This window comes from Phascolarctos cinereus, unplaced genomic scaffold, assembly GCF_003287225.1.
Source record: "Phascolarctos cinereus isolate Bilbo 61053 unplaced genomic scaffold, phaCin_HiC Scaffold_726;HRSCAF=1367, whole genome shotgun sequence".
Taxonomy (NCBI): domain Eukaryota; kingdom Metazoa; phylum Chordata; class Mammalia; order Diprotodontia; family Phascolarctidae; genus Phascolarctos; species Phascolarctos cinereus.
The window spans coordinates 334,031,290-334,051,495 of record NW_027556098.1 but is presented as its reverse complement, the minus strand read 5'-3'; the positions used below and the strand labels follow the sequence as shown (position 1 = coordinate 334,051,495).

The 20,206-nt window shown below is 34.8% G+C and overlaps 1 protein-coding gene across 2 annotated transcripts in view; it reads left to right on the top strand.

Annotated features, from left to right (window-relative positions):
* NOX4 (NADPH oxidase 4) overlaps positions 1-20,206 on the top strand; it is a 232,975-nt gene that overhangs the window by 68,465 nt on the left and 144,304 nt on the right. For both annotated transcript variants that reach the window (XM_020993815.2, XM_078156966.1), the window contains one exon: positions 2,540-2,620. In XM_020993815.2, the coding sequence (XP_020849474.1) occupies positions 2,540-2,620 (81 nt within the window). The remainder of the gene's footprint in view (positions 1-2,539; positions 2,621-20,206) is intronic.

Genomic DNA, 20,206 nt, shown 5'->3' with positions numbered 1-20,206 from the left:
TAGCCTCCCTACTTCTTTTGAACAAGACACTTCATTTCCCAACTCCAGAAATTTTCATTGGTTATCCTCCATGTCTGGAACTCTCTCCTTCCCCATTTCTGCCTCCTGAATTCCCTGGCTACTTTCAAATCTCAGCTGAAGTTCCACCCTCTGCATGAAACTTTTCTCAGTCCTCAATCTCTAATTGGAGATTTTCTATTTATCTTGTATATATCTTGTTTGTACATGGTTATTTGCATGTTATCCAAATAAAGATGAGCTCCTTGACAGGAGGGACTGGATTTTTTTTTTACCTCTTTTTGTTTCCCTAACACTTAGCACAATGTCTGGCACATAGTAGGTACTTAAGAGATACTTATGAATTGACTGACCTGCAGTTGGAAATCTTGGAGGAATGATGGAGGAGGTGAGAAGTGACAGATAATTAGAGATGGACAATTGTGGAGTTCTTTAAATGGGAAAATTAAGTTTACATATTTACAGATCAATAAATATCACTTCAATCCCTAGTAAAAATCTAGAACACATTATTAAATATCTGATGCCATTTAAAATTGATATTAAAAATTGAAGGGGTGATAACTAGTAGCTGGCATAGATTCAATAAGACAGTTATGCCCATATAGCCGTATTTCCTTTTAATTTTATTTTTGGTAGCATCATTAGGCCAGAGTATCAGGGAAATGCCATAAACTTAGGCCATCTAGAAATGAGATGGCTATTTGGCAAAGTCTCATATGACATTTTTGTGGACAAGATGGAGAAAGATGGGTTGCATTCTGGTATATAGTTGGGCAGATTGATTATTGGCTGAATACCTGTACTGAAAGGACATTGATTAATGGAATCTGGTGGAAGTCACCCTGATAGTAGTTTAAGTTACATGCCTTGTTATACATGCCTTTGGGGAACACTTAAGACTTATCTGCTTTCTGCAGACGTTTATAATCTCTGTTGGTGGATTCAGTTTCCCTAGCCAAAGCCACTGTGCTGTTAAAGTCACATATCTTCCTATGTAATCTTAAATAATATATTTTAAAGATAATCTATAGTCCACTGTAGTTGTGGACCCCACCATGTGCCATTGTCTGATAGTTTTGTATGTTCACTAAATGTTCTAGTAATCCTCTGTATCTAATTCCTTTTTAGTTATTGATTTTATTCAATGTGTACTGACCCTCCATATGAAAAAAATGTTTATAAATGAATAAGCATTTATTAATCATCATTTATGTACTAGTCACTGATTATGACAAAGATATATTTGAATAATGTGACTTTTGTTTCTCCCTATGTTTCATTGTTTTATTGCATTTGTAGTATCAATTTTTATTTTCTAGGCTAATTTACAGACTCCTTATAGGACTCATTTTGCCCTAAATATTAAGGTCCTTCCCAAACTGGTGAGATAGTGTGGTATACTGGAAAGAGTGCTGGATTTGGAGATATTTGAACCTGGGTTCAAATCCTACTTCTGACATTTACTATCTGTGTGACCTTGGACAAGTCTTTAAACCTCTATTTCTTCATTTGTAAAATGAGGAATTTGGACTAGATGTCCTCTTATGTTACTTCTGTCTTTAAATCTACAATCTTTTATCATTCACTTATATTCTACCATGGGTGATTTATCTTCCCAGCATAGGCAGATCCTTGTTTTTCTTTCCTTTCTTTCAAGTAACTATACAACTTCCTATTTTGCCCTTCCAGAATGTTCCCTTTTGTGTTCATTTGTTATGTAATTTAATCTAAACATGTCTTAGAATATATCCTTTGGCTCTAAGACCTGTTGTTCTCACTTTGTGTAATGTTAAAAAAAATTAATGACCTGCTCATTTCATAATTTCCTCTTTGACATAAAATGTCACTGTAATTTCATTGGCTATGTTAAACAGTGTGAGTAGCTAGGGGGCGCAGTGGGTGGAGTGCCAGGCCTGGAATCAGGAAGACCTGAGTTCAGATCTAGCCTTGGACACATACTAGATGTGTCACCCTGGGCAAGTAATTTAACCCTTTTTGCTACAGTTTCCTCACATAGGTTAAATGATCTGGAGAAGGAAATGGCAAACCATTCCACTATCTTTGACAAGAAAACCCAAACGGACTCATGAAGAGTCAGACACAATTGAACACGCTACACATTTAAAAAAATCATTATAAAGTAGGGAAAAAGAAAAGACAGCAAGCATGTGTACAGATAAAAAATAGGTATACTGAATTAATCAGCAGTCTCAGTTTCAATTCCTTCCTCCTACATTATCAGCACACCCAACAGCAGCATTTATGTTAGTTACATTTGTACTTAATGTTGTAATATCCTGGATGGCTTTAAGTAGATAAACCATAAACCATGTAGTTGATTTCTGTTTCTCTGTGCTGTTGAATGTGTTAGCCATACTTTTATATTAATACATCAAATCTAGGATTCACTCTATTCTTACGCATCTTTAAAAGTGTTATATTTATGGAACCATGCATATGTCTTTTAGGTAGAGTAGAATATATGCAGTAGTACTAAATGCAAACATTTGTTTTTCAGGGTTTCTAATTATGACATCTTCTGGTATACCCACAACCTCTTCTTCGTCTTCTACATACTGCTGATGCTGCATGTCTCAGGGTAAGCAAAATAGAAATAAAAGTCTATTTTTTCCCTCAGTCCCACTCTCAAGGAACAGGAGCAGAGAAGGAAGGAATTTAGATTGAACAGACTTTATCTGTCATCATGTTGTGGAGCACACATAGATGATTTCATATATATCAGTGATGAACATGGTGGCATATTTTGCAATGCTGAATGCCTGGAAGAAGTGCGTTGAGAGACGGTCTGTGGAAATTGCCTCTTGGGAAGTGGAAGCCTTCTTTTTGAGCCTTGAAAATAAGGGTGTTATCAAGGATTCAAGAAGAGAAATTGTTCTGTTTGTCACTCAGCAAATTGGAAAGGAACCAGCTCCAAAATGTATGAAAATGAAATTTTAGGGATGTTTCTCCTGTGTACTTTATGGGTCTCAGGGTCCCATATGGATTTAGCCCAATAATTCCTGCACTAATGGAAAAGCTAAGAGCTTGGCATGGATAAGTTAGTGTTTTTACTTCAAGAAACTCTATAACTCTTGACAGCTGTAGAATTGCTAATGATAGGGTAAGGAAGATTTTGTAGTTTAGAAATGCCCAGAGGCCAGAATAGCTATAAAGGGAGCCAAGGAACCTATAGTTCTTAACGCCAGTGATCTATAACAAACAATAGAAAATTCCAGAGGAGTAAAGACCAAATAATAAATTGCAGAGTTTTGAGATTAAATGTGAAAAATATTCTTGTCATGTTTCTGATGTTTACTTGGAGAACAGTGCTTGCCGCGTAGTCCTTGCTTAATAAATGTTTGCTGGGGGACTGATTAGAACATATGTTCTTCCATTAGGTACATCAGCTATCTTTCTTCTGCTCTAGGCTTCATATTTGGTTCCAAGGTGGGTTTGGATATACAGCGCCCTCTTGAGTTCTGCTAGCTAAATTTGAATTACTTGCCATTGATTTTGAGAGAAATGGGATGGACCAGGTACAGATTCATTAGTATACTAGGAAAAAAAAACACAACAAAAGAAAACTTGTAGAATCATTGAATCCTAAACCATGAAGGACATCTATTCTACGCTATACCTGAAGTATGAATTCCTTCTATGTATTTTAAACAAATGGTATTTCAGCTTATACTTGAAGAACTCTAGTGACAAAGAGCTCACTATTTACAGAGATATCCCATTCCATTTTGGGAAAGCTCCAACTATTATGAAGTTTTTAGTTTATTGAACTAGTCTGCCTCTCTGTACCTATTGCTCCTAGATTTGCTTTCTGGAGTGAAGCAGAGACTTCATCCCTCTTCAAGGTGACAACCACTTAAGTACTAGAAACATGTTTCTTTATAAGCCTTTTTAAAAATAAAAATATTCAGATTATTAAACATTCCTAGTTCCTTTAACTTGACTTTGCATAGCATAATTTTAGGTTTCCTTGCCACCCTGATAGCTCCCTCTTACTCTTCTGGTGGCTTCATATGATATATGTGTATATATTTATATGTAAATAAATAAATACATACAAACAACATATAGAGAAGGTGTATCTTCCGTATCATTCTCAAGAATTGTCAAGTCCAGTGCTATTAGTCATAAAATAGAATATAGACAACAGAATTCTTTGAATAAATCTAAAGAGGTCAGGAAAAAATACATTTTTTTTTATTTGGAAATTTGTGATCCAGGCTTTTCTGGTATGCTAAGTTATGTACTTAATGAATAGGGGAAAACCAGCAGTTTAATTCATTAGATTTTTCTTATGCATCTATTAAATATTAAAACAGTTTGAGTGATGCAAAGATGAGTGATATAGAATACCTGCTCTCAGCAAGATAAGGCATGAATATACATGAAACACAAAGCAAGGTATTATAAACACTTAAGAAAGGTACAAAAGAGCTGTAAGAGATCCATTACAAATTAAGGATTTGCTGATAATGGAAAATATATAGAGAAAGTGGTAATAAATCTGGGCCTTAAAAGATGGATAGTATTTCAACAAGTAGTCATTGGGGAATGTGTTGGTTTGTCTCGAGAATAAAACGTGGCATGACAATGCATGATGGATAGGCTAACTTTTGGGAATAAAGAATAGTCTCATTTGACATGATCACAAAACTTGTGAAAGGAATACTATTTGATATGGGTGGGAAAGTAGTATAATAGATTTTTCATCTGGTACAATGTTTTCAATTTATAGATGAGGAAACTAAGAACTTTTTAGCGACTTGTTCAAGGTTAAAAGGTTAAGTATTAACTAACTTTGGACTAGATATAATTTCTCTTGATATTTGCTGCTTACTGTCTCCCATAGGCTGACACTTGATTATAGAGGGCTTTGTCAATACTATAAAACAGTATTTAGAGTCAATTCATTGGGCAGTGAGGAGCCATGCTTTTGAGAAGTAGAGTGATGTAATCAAAAATATACATCCCAAAGATTGCTCTGGTGTAACCTTCACTATGTAGGATGAATTGGAATGGGGAGACACTAGAGGCAGTTAAAAGGTAATTTCAACAAACTGAGTACAAAGTAATGAGGAAATGAATTAAGAGTGGTGTTAGTTAGAATACAGAAGGGATAGATGTAAGAGATATTGCAAAGTTTTTGTCATTGCAAAAAGGTTTTGCAAAGATATTGCAAAGGTTAGGATTACCAAGACTGACTTGGCTATTGACAATATCTAATTGGTGAAGTGAGAACAGTTAAATGACTTAGAGATTTGTAGCCTAGCAACATAAGAAAATGGTAATAACATTTATGCATTAGTACAAAAATTAGGATAAAGGGCCAGTTTAGGGTAAAAGATGAGTTTGGTTTTGGAATTTAGATATTGAATTGCATTTGGAGACAGTCTCTTGAACTTGAGTTGCACAAAGGATCAGCAGTGATGTGGTGTGGTAGGTAGGGTACTGCACTTAGAGTCAGGAAGACCTAGTTCAAATCTGGTTATAGACATTTACTAGTTGTGTGACCTTGTGTAAGTCATTTCATGTCACTCAGCTTTTTCCTTAGCTGTAAAATGCAAAGCACTTTGTAGCCATTAGAGCACCATATAAATACTCAGCGTTATTATTACTGTGATGATGATTAGAAGTAATATTTCTAGGATATACAGGTATGAACATCAAGTTGATGGAGATTCTGGACTGAAGCTAGTGAGAGGTTGGGGGTTTGGATAGATTTATATATATTCAGGAGTTCTATGCAAAGCCACAGTTAAATCTATGAGAATAGATGAAAAAATCAATGGAGCATATGAGGGAAAACTTAGGATGTTTGAAAACAGCTTTGGGGAACATAATTAGGGGATTAGATGAAGAGATTAGAAGAAAAAGTGGTCAGAGAAGTGGGAGGAGAGCCATGAGGGTTTTATATCATTGAAACCAAGTATGAAAAGAGAATCTAGAGCAGAGCTTCTCAAGCTTTGTTTATGTCATGGATGCTTTTGACTGTCTGGTGAAACCTATGAACTCAGAATAGTTTTCTTAAATGTGCAAGTTAAAATGCATAAGATTATGAAGAAAACCAATTATATTGAAATATAGTAATCAACATTTTTTAAATAGTTAAGAACCTTTTGTATAGAGGAAGGGGTTAGTGTTCACTCAACAGTGACACAAATTGCAGATAAGTTATTTAAGAAGATTAATTATGAATCATCAGCTAAAAAGCTAATGTAATATTGGTTTACATTGATATATATATAAACACATATCATACATATCATACATGATATATATAAACATATAGCAATTTACGTGTATATAATATCTATCTAGATTTATGTAGCATCTATTTGGCAGACACTGTGATAAGTGCTTTACGGATGTTTTCACATTTAATCCTCACAACAAACCTGAGAGGTAGAGATGCTATTATTATCCCCATTTTTTAGATGAGGAAACTGAGGCAAATAGAAGTTCAGTGACTTGCCCAAGGTCATATAGCTAGTAAGTGAGACCAGATTTGAACTCAAGTATTCCTAACTCCATGCCTAGCTTTCTATCTACTGTGTCAACTACCTACTTCTGTTGCCTTATTCATCAGGATTGTGTCCAGAAATATGAGTGTGAGAGCCCCTCAGCATTTTGTCCAATTCATATGTAGACTACTTTTTCATTTCTGTGCATCATAATTCAGGAAGGACATTGATAAACTAGAAGCTTCTAGGGGAGGTAAACTAGGCTGGCAAAGGCCTTGAGTCCATGATGTACAAGGATCCAGCCCTCAGCACAGTGCCTGGCACACAGGAGTTACTTAACAAATATTGATCGATTGAGTCATCAGTTGAAGGGACTGGGGATGTATAGCCTGGCAACAAGGAGACTTTAGGGAAGATGGTAGAGGAGAGGGAGTCATGCTTGGTGTTCAAATACTTGATAAGGTATCATGTGGAAGAGGAATAAGATTTTCTTGTGCTTATTCTTATAAGGTAGAACTAAAAGCACTGAGTAGAATTGCATAGAGGCACATTTAGGCTTGATGTCAAGAAAAAAACCAAACCTCTCTAACAATGAGGCCTTTCCCAGAGTGGAATAGGATACTTTGGAAAAGAATAGGTTCCCCCTCCTTGATGGGTCTTCCAATGGCAGCCGGATGACTACTTCTTGGGTATGTTGTACAGATTCCTTTTTCAGTATGGAAATACTGTTGCAGTGCAGCCTGTGGAAGACATGTCTAGGAAACAATTCCTGTGGAAGACAAGGGGATTTAGTGGATTGCAGAATCAAGTCAATTCATGTCTGCCACAAACATTAATACCTAGTATGATTGAACCTTTATCCTAAGTGTCAGAGATTGAAAGATGAAAAATGACATGGGAGTTTACAATTGGGTAGGCGTTGTAGCGGGAAGAGGAGACGTTGGTTTCACATGATGGCTAACAAAGATAATATGTTCTTAGATTAAATTAGAATGAGGGAGATGATGGTCCTTTTGTACTCTACCTTAATCAGACCATATATGGAATATTGTGTTCGGTTCTAACCACCACATTTTAGTGGAGTCACTGATAAAGTGAAGTTTGTACCAAAGAATGCAACTTAGGATGGTGAGAGGACTTGTAAGATGTTTGGTTGATTGAAAGAGTCTTCAAATGTTTGAAGTGTTGTAATATTTCATATTGGATTTATTCTCCTGAGCTGCAAAGTTTGGAATAGAACCAATCGATGTATACTGTATGGAGACAAATTTTGGCTCAGTCTAAGGAGTAACTTCCCCCAAACTGGAGATACCTGAAAATAGAGTGAACAGACAAAACAGTTAATGAATTCTCAGTTACCAGAACTCTCCAAATAGGAGTTGGATGACCACTGATTAGGATGTTACAAGGCGGGATATGTCCTTCAAGAAAGGCAAGTTTTCTTAACCCAGTGTCTATGGACTCCCAAACAGTAGGTGAATAGATTTCAAGGTATCTGTGAACTTTCATGGGGAAAGTGACATCTTTATTTCCACTAATATCTAAATAGCATTTGATATTTCTTTCAATTATGAATTGAAGTAACAGACTACACTAAAATTAAGCTATACCAGACTTCCCCTGCCCCTAAGAACTCCTGAGGAAGGGGTTAGATAATTTCTAAGTTCCTTCCAAAGTGGTCCTTGTAATGTTCTATATTATGATTTGAGAGAGCTTAAGCCTAGCTGGTCAGTGTACTTACTTTACTTATCCAGGGTGCATAATAACAAATGCTTGTTTATGGTCTGGACTTGAGATTTCCTTGGCATGGGAAATGTCAGAGGAGGAAATTCCTTCTTCATATGGAGACTGGCACCTGCTGTATAAATTTAGTCTTAGAGAACTGCCTATATACAATATCTAAGAGTTGTAAAGTACTTTTAAGGTTTGAAAAGTACTTTAAATTAATTTTTAAAGTTTTATTGATATATTTTGTTTTTATAATATTTATATTAAACTTTTTATATTTTATAATTTATATTTTATATAATTCACTTTATAATATTTTTTAATTCACTTTCCCACTTGATCCTTACTCACACATTAACCCCATGGGGTAAGTGGATAGAAACTGGATCTGTGATTTCACTGATGTAATGAATTTCTGAAACTTCCACTACTAATATGAGTTGGCCCCTTTTCTGCCCTCTAGTTCAATACATCAACATTCATTTTCATTGAGCTAAATACTAGGAATAAAAGAAAGCAAAAATTATCCCTACCCTAAGGAGTTTACATTCCATTAGGGGAGATATGATGTAAACAAGAAGATGCGTATAGAATGGATTAGAGGTTTAGAGCAGGTGTTGGTGTCTGAGAAGTTCAAGCCATCATTTGGATCCATTCATCTGTTGGCAAGGTTCTTTGATCTACTATTTTTCATGTTTTTATAATGGTGGTAAAACATGAACATGCTTGATCTAGGAGAACAAAGTTCAGTTATATAGTTTATGGTCAGAAAGTGCTAAAAAGATGAAAGGTGTCACAAGGAAATTTCTAGCCAGCATTGGCTATTGGGCTTCTGGGCTTTTGTGGAACCCACACTACCTTAGGCTTCATTAGTGAGATAATGGAGAGGCTTATTGCTGCCTACCTTTAGGCAGCCTGGTACGGGGGAATGTGATATTGCAATCTATAATTAATTGTCCATTACCCTGGGCCTGATAATTCAGTTTTTTGCTGGTCCACAGTCCTTTGTAGAGTCATAGAATAATAGATTTAAAGCTGAGAGGGACCTCAGAATCCATTTGGTCCATCACCCTCCTTTCAGAGGTGAGAAAGTGAAGGCCCATAGAGGTTAAGTGACTTTCCTGAGGTTGCACATCTAGGAAATAGCATGCGGAGATTTAAACCTAGGTCCTTTGACTCTAAATCCAGCATATATGCCATTGCAACATGCTACCCTGGTATATCCAGCTTATTTCTTGACATTATTTCCTCCTTAGGCATGCATCACTACACATTATATATACTCAGTCTCATTTCTATTTTTGTGATCTTCAGGTCATAGTGCTATGTAAGGAACATTGAGTCTGGAGTCATATGGTTTACTTCTTTGGAAGTTATCATCTGTGTCACCTTGGATAAATCATTTACCTTCCTTGGACCTCAGTTTCTTCATTGGTAAAATAAAGAAATTGAACTATATGACCTTTGAGAGCCTTTCCAGTGCTAGATTTCTTTCCCTGTGATTCAGTAGACCATTAAAGCATATTATTTTATGCATGTTTTCCACAGAAGAGAGAAAAACAGCATTTATACATGAAAATACAGATATTTGTAAAAGCCACACTGTATTTGGTACTATTTATTTTCAACAAAGTAATTTCACTAATATATATTTTATAAAACAAATCCTCACCACATCAAAAAGACACCCTTTATATTACTGGTAATTATTCTAACTTTGGATAATCATTAAAATTTGCACTATAAATTATAACCCTTGGGTATACAAAGGAATCTCCTTCCTCACCCACTACCTCAAGGTAGGCAGCAAAAAGTCTTTCTTTCCTCACCCCCAATTTGGTCACTTGGTCCTGCTGAACTTTATTGAACTTTTCAGAGAGGGTGGCATTTGTGTGTCTAATGAAATGTAGATTGCTTCAGAAATCAGTTTTTAAAAATACAGCTCTAATATCCTACTTTCCAATATATAGCTGGACTTACCCATCTAAGCTTCCATCTAGGGAATAAAACACATTCATGCTCATTTCTAGAAGAGGTGATGTGACTCAATCCTCACCAGCCTCCTAAAGGGATATTGGAGGGGAAAAGCAATTATAAACTTTATAAAGCACCACTGGACAGCTCAGCCCTGGTTCCTTTGAAGGGAGTTGATTAGGGAGTGTATCACAAATGAGAGACGGCACCTTCGCTTCTGTAATCATACCAGCATTCACCACTCTCGCTGATGGCAGACTGGGAATGTGGCTCAGGCAATGATTGCATTTTCAAAATGTAAATGAAAGAAAAAAGAATGTGATAGTTTTGGAAAGAGAGAGGCTGAAGGTTTGACTGAGAAGTCAGGAAGGACAAGCTGAAAACAAGTTCAAATAAAAAGTCCTGGCATGGGAGTGTACTCAACAGTGATGGGGAGCATTTCAGCCATTTCTTATGCAGACCCTCTTGGACTTCTCACATCCTTGCTTATTATAGGAAGATTATTTTCATGCAGAATCCCTTTTCTCTTAGGATGACTACTAGTGAGAATTCCTCATGAAGTAACATTCATGTTCTAGTTGAACTGTTTTTCTGAAAGGAAAGGGTATCTGTTGGTATGCTTCTAAGCTTACTTAGTCCTTTAGCCAGCAGGAATGCAATAGAAATCCCCAAACAGATGGTTTCATTGCATGGACAGCTCTTGTAAACAAAGGCATTATGAAAACATACATACTACTGGTCTGTCAAGCTGATGGGTTTAAGAGGTGAATTTGGGTCAGGAAATATATGAAGCTCAGCTAAATTGAAAATAGAAAATATAGTTTTAGAGAGAAAAACTATTGAGATACCACGGCTTGTAAATATTCATAATTTCTCTCCTGTGGATCTGATGGCTTTATTATAAGTTTGAGCAAAAATGGATATGAGGAAGAACTCAAGAGAATCCAGTTTTCTTGTCACAGAATACTACTTGCTACTCATTAGATCAGGGGTTCTTAATTTTTTTCTGTCATATACTCCTTTAGCAGTTAGTGAAGCATCTGGATCTTTTCTCAGAATATTATCTTTAAAAGTGTAAAATAAAATATACTAGATTATATAGGAAATCAATTATATTAAAATGCTATGGTTGCCAAATATGTATTAAAAAAGTTCACAGAACCCGAGTTAATAATCCCATGCTCTAGAGGCTCCCAAGTCTGGGTCTTACCATGATCAAAAGAATTAAAATCTAAATTTTTATATCTTTTCTTTAAATTATAACAAATCTTTAATGGTATATGGAAAAGATAAGAATTGGCTAATGATACATGACTGAGGGTTATTTTTTAGTTACTAATTTCTAATGAGGTGATAATATGAAGAGCTTTGCAAACCTTAAAGTTCTCTCTCTCTCTCTCTCTCTCTCTCTCTCTCTCTCTCTCTCTCTCTCTCTCTCTCTCTCTGTATATATATATATATATATATATATATGTTAATTTTCCTTCCTTCCCTCCTTCCCTCCCTCCTTCCCTCCCTCCTTCCTTCCCTCCCTCCTTCCCTCCCCCCTTCCCTCCCCACTTCCCTCCTTCCTTCCTTCCTTCCTTCCTTCCTTCCTTCCTTCCTTCCTTCCTTCCTTCCTTCCTTCCTTCCTTCCTTCCTTCCTTCCTTCTTCCCTCTTTGCCTTTCTCCTTTTTCTTTTCTTCCTTCCTTCTTTCCTGCTATTTTCTGGGACTTTGGTTCAATATAGTGGATGAGTTTTTTAAATGTCAAATTTTGTTTCCTTGAAATTGAGTAAGTTCTTTAGTTTTCACAATGAAATCTAGTGAAACTAAAACAAAATAAAAAGGAGATAACAAGAGACCTCACCATTTCTATTTTGAAATTTGTTTTCTTTAAAATTTGTGTCTTTGGAACTAAACCTAATCAATTACATTATTCCATTTACATGGCATTTTTACTTCCAAAATATTTCTATAAGACTTAAAACAATAATAACAACAACAAATCTCCAAACTAGAGCTCTATCACAAAAATACATTTGAAAGTGGAAAATTTCCACAGTCTTGTTCTCACTGAAGAACATTATTACAAAGAGATTATGACAAGCAGAACAAAGAAAACAGCAGTCAAACTGCCTTGTTCACTACACAATAAATCAGCAGATAATAGAAGAGGGTATTAAGGCTGCAAATCTCAAAATTTCAATGAATTTTAATGAAGTTATGCAATGAGTTGCCTGTCAAACCCCTAGCTCCTTCACTTTTAGACTGAAATGTGATGTGTTAGCATGTTCATGAAATATGGAAAAACTGACAAAAAGTTACATTTGTGGCATGTTGCTTTCATGAACCTTCAGAGAAGTCAATCAGTCAGTAAACTTTTACTAAACGCCTGCTATGGGTCGAGCACTGTTTAAGCCTTAGGAATACAAATAAAGGCAATAGATAGTCCCTATTCTCACAGAGTTCGCAATATAACGATAGAGACATGTAAGCAACTATGTACAAATGAGATATACATTGGATATATTGGAAATAATCAACAGAGAGAAAAAACTAGAATGACAGTTGCTTGGGATGGGCTTCACATAGATTTGAGATTTTAGCTGAAACTTAAAGGAACCTAGGAGGTAGAGATGAGGACCAGTTGCATTGGAAAGTGAGCAATCTGCCCACAGATCTTAAATTTAGTGAGTACGAATGGTGAAAACTATTGTTATTTTACTAACTTGATAATTCAATTCAATAAATATTTATAAGCATACCACCCAATTAAATATAATATTCTACATATGGAATTCTTTGTTCAGGTCTAGGCATCACAATTCAGGAAGGATATTGGTGAGGTGAAGATGGTCCAGCACCTGCGAGCCATAATGGTGAGGGGCCTTGTGTCCTTATCCAAAGCTCAGTTAAAGTAGCTGAGGGCAGTTAATATAATGAATAAGAGAGTCATGTAAAATCTGAGATGTCTTCACGTGTTTGAAGGGATGTCATAAAAGAGAAAGATCTGACATGTCCTGCTGGGCTGCACTGCAAAAGGTAGAACTAAGAGCAGTGGCTGATGGTGGCAAAGTGGCAAACTGAAGCCTGATGGATGCCATAAGAAATATGTCTATCTCAAAGTGAATGGCCTACCTTGGGAAACAATAGATTCCCTTCTTTGGAAATCTTTAAGACCAGCTGATTGAATGTTTGTTGGACTTGGTATGGAAGGGATTCTTTTTCAGGCATGAATGAATCCAAATGGCTGCCAAGATCCTTCACAATTCTGAAATTTTTTGATTTTGTGTTTTCTGGCAGACTGCATCTTAGAATCATAAACTTTTAGATATATATGAACATGAGACACTATTCAGTCCAATCCCCTCATTTTACAGATGAGTGCGAGGCCTTATACTAGATGCTAAGTATAAACTGAAAAATGGCACAGTATTTGTCTTCAGGAGCTTAGTAGGAGAAAATACAAATCAGACTACAGTGTGTGTATAGGTCCATGTGTACATATATGTATAGATAAATACACACGTGTGTGTTCATACAGTTTCCAAACTTAAAATCAATGTGATGCTTCCTTCTGGGTCTCTCACTCATTTCTGTTGAATCGTAAATACACATACCCACATACACTTGTGTGTGTGCATACACGTGCGCATACGCATGCACACACACACACACACATTTATCCCTTTTGTCTTATAGTGTGATCTGAGAGGTAGTGCAGTAGAGTAAGTAGAGATCTGGCCTTGGGATTAGGAAGATCTGAATTCAAATTCTTTCAGACACATATATATGATATAAGATGGGCAAATCACTTCACCTTTCATTGTCCCAGGGAGCTCTTTTAAGTTACTCAGAAGTGCCAGTCAGGTTGCCTTAGGAGGGACAGTTTTTATATTATCAGTTTCCTAAACCAATGAAATCACATTTCTAGACGTGTATATGTGTCTAATATTTTTGTAATCAATTTTATCTACTGTATTTCTTCAGTTCTATGAAAAATGTGGTTTTATTATATATAACTTATTTCAGGGTAAGCCTTTTTACATATATCACCATTTTTTGATTGTTTGAGGAACACAGGATTGTTTTTTCCCCTCTGTCTATCTCACCAAGAAACCCCAATATTATTACAACTTAGTGCAGTTTTAAACTTTAATAACTAAAAACTGCACTATGATGTTTAGGATACCCTGTATATGTGATTTGTGCTTTCCAGGCTGAGAGTTGTTATAAAACAGAAATAAAATTCTCCAGATCATATATAATTGTTCCCTTGAGTTCTTTATTACTTTACCTGGAACACTTGGTATTAGGACTTTTTTTTGGGTGGTGATGGAGCAAAGTGTTTGGAGGAAGAAGACAAGCATTAATTTATTTCTTTAATGACTTAATCTATTCTGTATTATTTTAAAGTATAACTTTTTTTCTCTTCAGAAAATATAATTGTGCAGTGAAAAGTGCAGGGAATTTGGAACCAGAGGTCTTGGTTTTGATTTCTTCTTCTTACTCTTAATATCTGTCTGAATTTGGGATAATCACAACCTCTCAAGACCTTAGTTTCCTCATCTGTAAAATGAGATTTTGTGAGTGGATGATTTCTAAGGTTCCTTCTAGCTCTAAATCTTTGATATTGATTTTGATTTAACCCTGAGTCAATTTAGAATTCTGAATAATAATTTAATGTAATCTTCCTTTGTTCTTCCCAAGATGATGATTGACATTTTGAACTATGGTATCACATTTGTCCTTTGAATTAGAAAGGAATAGGTATCATATATGCATGGGCAAGCCTAAGCACATGACTTTTTGGAATTTACACACTTATTCAGTGGGAAGTCAAAGACTACAGCCAAGCTCTATAAAATGTTAAAATAGACTATTATTTTTTTTATGTGAGCTCACTAAAATGACAGATTTTGCCAAATGTTTTTAGCCTACATCTTTAATTCATCTATTTTGGGAATGTCCAGTATGGAAACTCCTTTCTATGTTTACCTGTAACTTATAGTCTTAGAGAACTACTTCTGTCCAAACCTGTATGTGTTTTAGGTATGGATCTGAATGGAAGAGAAAGAAAACCCTATTCTGTTTGGTGAGATCAGATGACTCTTTAATAATGTCTCTCAACAAGTAAAATATATTATACATTTATGTAAAAATGGAACTATTCTTATGGGATTTGAGGAGTGGAATTTTTCTCTAAATTCTTTACAGAAAAAAAGTGCTCATGCTAGAGGCAAGGTAAACTAAAATTGTCAGAAACTAATAAATTTCTTCTTTAAACAAAAGCAAAATACTGTATCATAATATATGATGGATGAATTTTTTTGTTTTCAAGAAGCAATGGGCATTTCCCCCTTGAAATTTGATTAAGAATTTTCATAAGCAAGAAGAAAACATAGATTATATTGCATTCACTAATATGTTAATATACACATTTAACATACAACAATATTATTACATAATATTTAACTGTTTTCTGTCAAGTCCTTTCTAGTATTTATCCTCTCTCTTCTTCTAGGTGTTTAATGTTAAACCAGATTTGATTCTTTTTTATACAAAAGCAAAATGACTGAAAAGCTATGGCATCCATTGAAGAAAAAAAGGAAAACAAAACAAAATAACAGTAAAAGCATTTCTCATTTATTGAAATATAGCTGAGTTTTTAGAGTTAGAGTTGGAAGCAAATTCAAGGTCCTAGAATTCAGACCCCAAATTTAACATGATTTCTTTCAGCAACATTAATGACAAGTGGTCCTCCAACCTTGGCTCACACATCAACAAATAATGGAATTAAATGCCTCATGAGGTGGCTCATTTCATTTTTGGACAGTTCTAATCGTTAGGAAGATTTAAAAAAATATTTTCTTTTTCAGAAACTAAGCATAGTTTCATATAATAAGCTCATAATATTTAGAGTCAGAAGGTACTTTATATAGTATAAAATTGTAGGACTTTGATCGGGAAGGGACCTTAGAGATTATTTAGTCCAATTACCTTATTTTACCCATGAGTAAACTGAGGGCCTGAGAGGTGAAATAAATTGCCTAGCTTAGGCAAGTGCACATGGCAGACTCTCTCTGGTTGAATTTGACTTTGCCTAGGAATATCCCATTTTCTTCCCCTCACTTTTAAAATGTGCTACCCCCAGTGGAATATAAAACTCTGGATAAAATCTGACCCAGTAATATTGTATTAGAATGATTTCCTCTCTCCCCGCCCCAGGCTTTGGACATTATTTTATTATTTTGAGCTAAAATCACATTATCTTTTTTTTAAAGTTGCATCACACCATTAATTCATGGAGCCCATATAGCTAACAGTCCATAGACACACAACAGTAACAGGAAAATACAAGAAAATATAAATGACTCTAACATAAATTATGAGGCAGTAGTTTTACTGTGTTATGTGCATTATGAAAATAAATATTGTAATGTATTATATATTATACTGTTTTAGATATATTATCTAATAAATTTTATATAATTGTATATTTAATTATTTATATTTAATATATTTAATATCCAGAATTTATATTACATAATATATTTTAAGATAGTTTACCTTCTAATGAATGATGAAGAAAATAAACTTTCTACTCTAACTAAAAAGAAAATTTTTCCATGATAGAATAACATTAGATATATTACAAATAACTAGAAATTTCTCTTAAGTATATTACAATAAAATTGAAAATAATTTAGAAATAAGCATTCTTACTCTCATATACCGCTGATTTTTATTTGGCAGGACTCTTTACCATTCACTACTTCTTTCTCCTTCCTGTTTCCCATTTTCACATTATCAATCATTTAATTATGAAAAATAGCAACTATATTTAACACTGCCTTTTTCTTCATAGGCCCATAGATTTAAGGTTGAAGATCATCTAGTTCAACAATTTTATTTTAGAGGTGAAGAAGCTGAGGCCCATTAAAGTTATATGGCTTGGTCATGATTTTTCAGGTAGTAAGCAATAAAGCTAGGATTAGAACCCTAGTATTCTGATTCAATAATCTATCATTCCTTATACCTAATTTAGTTTTTTTTTAAATTTTAAGTAGTTTCCTCATTTATAGCAAAAGAATCTAGCACCCTTAAAAATCCACTCTTCATAACTTTTTCTCTAGGCATTAGAACACCATACCATTTATTCCTTAATTCAACATTTCTAAAAAAAAACCTTACAGTTATTACTCTAGCTACTATGTGCAATTGTTATACTTTGTGCTAAAACACAAAGGGAAGAATAAGATGTCTGTGGATCTGAGCAAAGAGATATTGAAAATCTTCATGGGAAGAGTGGTTTAGCTGAATATTGAAGTGTTGGTGAAAATTCAACAAGTCAATATTGAAGATATTGTTGGGGGCAGGGGAGGATGAGAAATGAGAAATGGCTTGAACAATGACTTAAGGTTAGAAATTAGGGAACATTGAGGACAGCAAATATTCTTATAATTTTAGATTTAGAGTTGGAATGGGCTGTGGCAGCCATCTGGTCTAACTTCTGGAATTATAGGATCAAAAAAACCAACTGACATTGAAACAAGATGTTGTTAATTGTATGTTACTCCAAGGAAAAAGATCTCATAATTCTATTAATTTTTTGTTTCAGTAATATAATTCAGTGTCCTTCTGAAGTATTTCAATGATATTTTATAAAGAAAAAATTTAAATGCTTTCAATTCTTTTAAAAAATTATTAAGCACTTTTGGTATACACAGGAGAAGACCCATTAATGATAGTCTAGCCACTTCATGAATTATTTGGCCACAGTAACCTATGAAACTAAGAGAATAAAAAGTGGTCCTTGGTCCTTTTTACTTCTTTAATGTTGTTAGTAGAGAAGGGGGACAAGTACTAAGAATGCCTGTTTTTGTTATCTCTAATTGAAATGTGATGTCTTAATTCAGTGATCCGAGTTGATGTACTGCGGGAGAAACCAAAAATAGCAGTCTTGACAGTGTTGCTATATGTAGAACTTGAAGATTAAAGAAAATAGGATGGGAAGCTGGGAAGATGTCTCAGAGGTTCTGTTTGGAGAGGCAGGTTATGGAGCTATAGGAGTTGTATTTTATCACGTATTCAAAGAAAAACTAGAAGCAGCATGCCACACATTCAGAAAAAATCAGAAGTAGCATGTCATGGAATACTTGGGCACCTTGAATTGCAGTGCTTATTATAAACTTTTGCAAAAAAGACCAACTCAAAGATAATTTCCTCTTATATGCTTGCACTGAAATTCTACAAAGAACTCAATCAGGATCCTCAAATTGTATAAAAATTCAATTTTTTTTCAACAGTCTACCAGTGGCTTCAATGTAAAAGTGGGCATAGGGCAGGATGACAAATACTATACTGGAAAAAATTCATTCAAGACTAAGAAATGAAAGATAGTAAAGCCTTGTAGACTATAGAGTATCCTTGTGCCTATGTATGGTAGATACTTTTTCTAAGAATAGAATTAGGATATATTGGAAATGGTAAGCATCAAATGACATCACAAGAAGTGACATTGAATTTATTTTATTCTTATAGGCAATCAAAAGTCAGTTACTATAATAACAAATATGAACTCCTCTATATGGATTTAAAACTTTTCACCACATGGGACCTTCTTGACATTTCAATGACCTTGTTGAGAGCAGAGACTGTTTTTCCTCCTGTTCTTTTTATCTCTAGCATTTAGCACATGACTGGTACACAGAAGTCACTTGTTGTTGCTTTGATTTAACATATCACTCTTCACAGTCCAACAAACTGACACACTTGACATTCCTCACACATCTCTATGACTTTGCTCTATGAGCATCTCATATTCCTGAATGTTCACCATCCATAGTTCAGCCTTGTGGAATTCTTGGTTCTCTTTAAAACTCAGTTCAACCAACACCTGGTATGAGAGGCCTTTCTTGGCTCCTCCAGCTTCTAGTGCCTTTCCTTAGATGGTTGCCTTCTATTTGGTTTGTATGTCTTCTGTCTATACCTATATACATATATATCTCCCCATTTAGAATGAAGCTCCTTGAGGTGAATTTCACTTTTGTCTGTGTATCACCAATGTTTGGCATGGTGCTTGCCATAAATTAGCCATGTAAATGAATGTTTATTGATTGATGAACAATAAGCAGCTATCAAATGTTTACTTAAAGAGACATCTAGGTGATTCAGTGGATGGACTACTGGTTCTGGAGTCAAGAAGACCTGAATTCAGATCTGGTCACAGATTCTTCTGATCCTGGGCAAGTCACTTAATCCCTATCTGCCTCAGTTCCTCTATGATAAAATGTGGCTAAGAAGAGCACCTGTATCTCAGTGTTGTGAGAATTAAAGGAAATAATATTTGTAAAGTACTTAGTATAGTTCCTGGCCCAAAGTAGATATTTAATAAATGCTTATTTCCTTCTTTCCTTCCTAGTTATCGCCAGGCGAAGGACATGATTTTTTCAACCAATGTGGCATTTCTATATTTGTGCTTCTATGCCATCAGACCATATACTTATTAGAACAAAGATCAATATCATTAGCAAGCTAGGAAAAAAAATAAAAGGAAAGAAAGCTAACCTACTCAACTGAGCAATGGCAATCCAACATATATTGACAAACTTTAACAATGGTAAATGGATTAAAGACACCAACATTGACACAGACTGGACAATTTAGGGAAGCTTAATTGATGGAAATTAATTTCCACAATGAGCAAAAAAAAAATAAACAACCCAAAGACCAGACAAACACACCTGGAATATGTATAAGCTAATCAGTGACATGGCAACACAGACAATGCTAATTTAGAGTATAGATTCATTTGTTAAATCTTACAGAGAAATATGGTAAAAAAAATGATTGAGTACTATTATCTGATAAAGTAGGGAGAATAATAAGGTTTCAGAGAAATTGATGAGAGACATAGATAGATAGATAGATCTATAAAGTATAAAATAAACACTTACTATGTACCAGAGGGATGCTGAAGATACAAATACAAATTCTGGCAAAAGATCACATACAAGAACT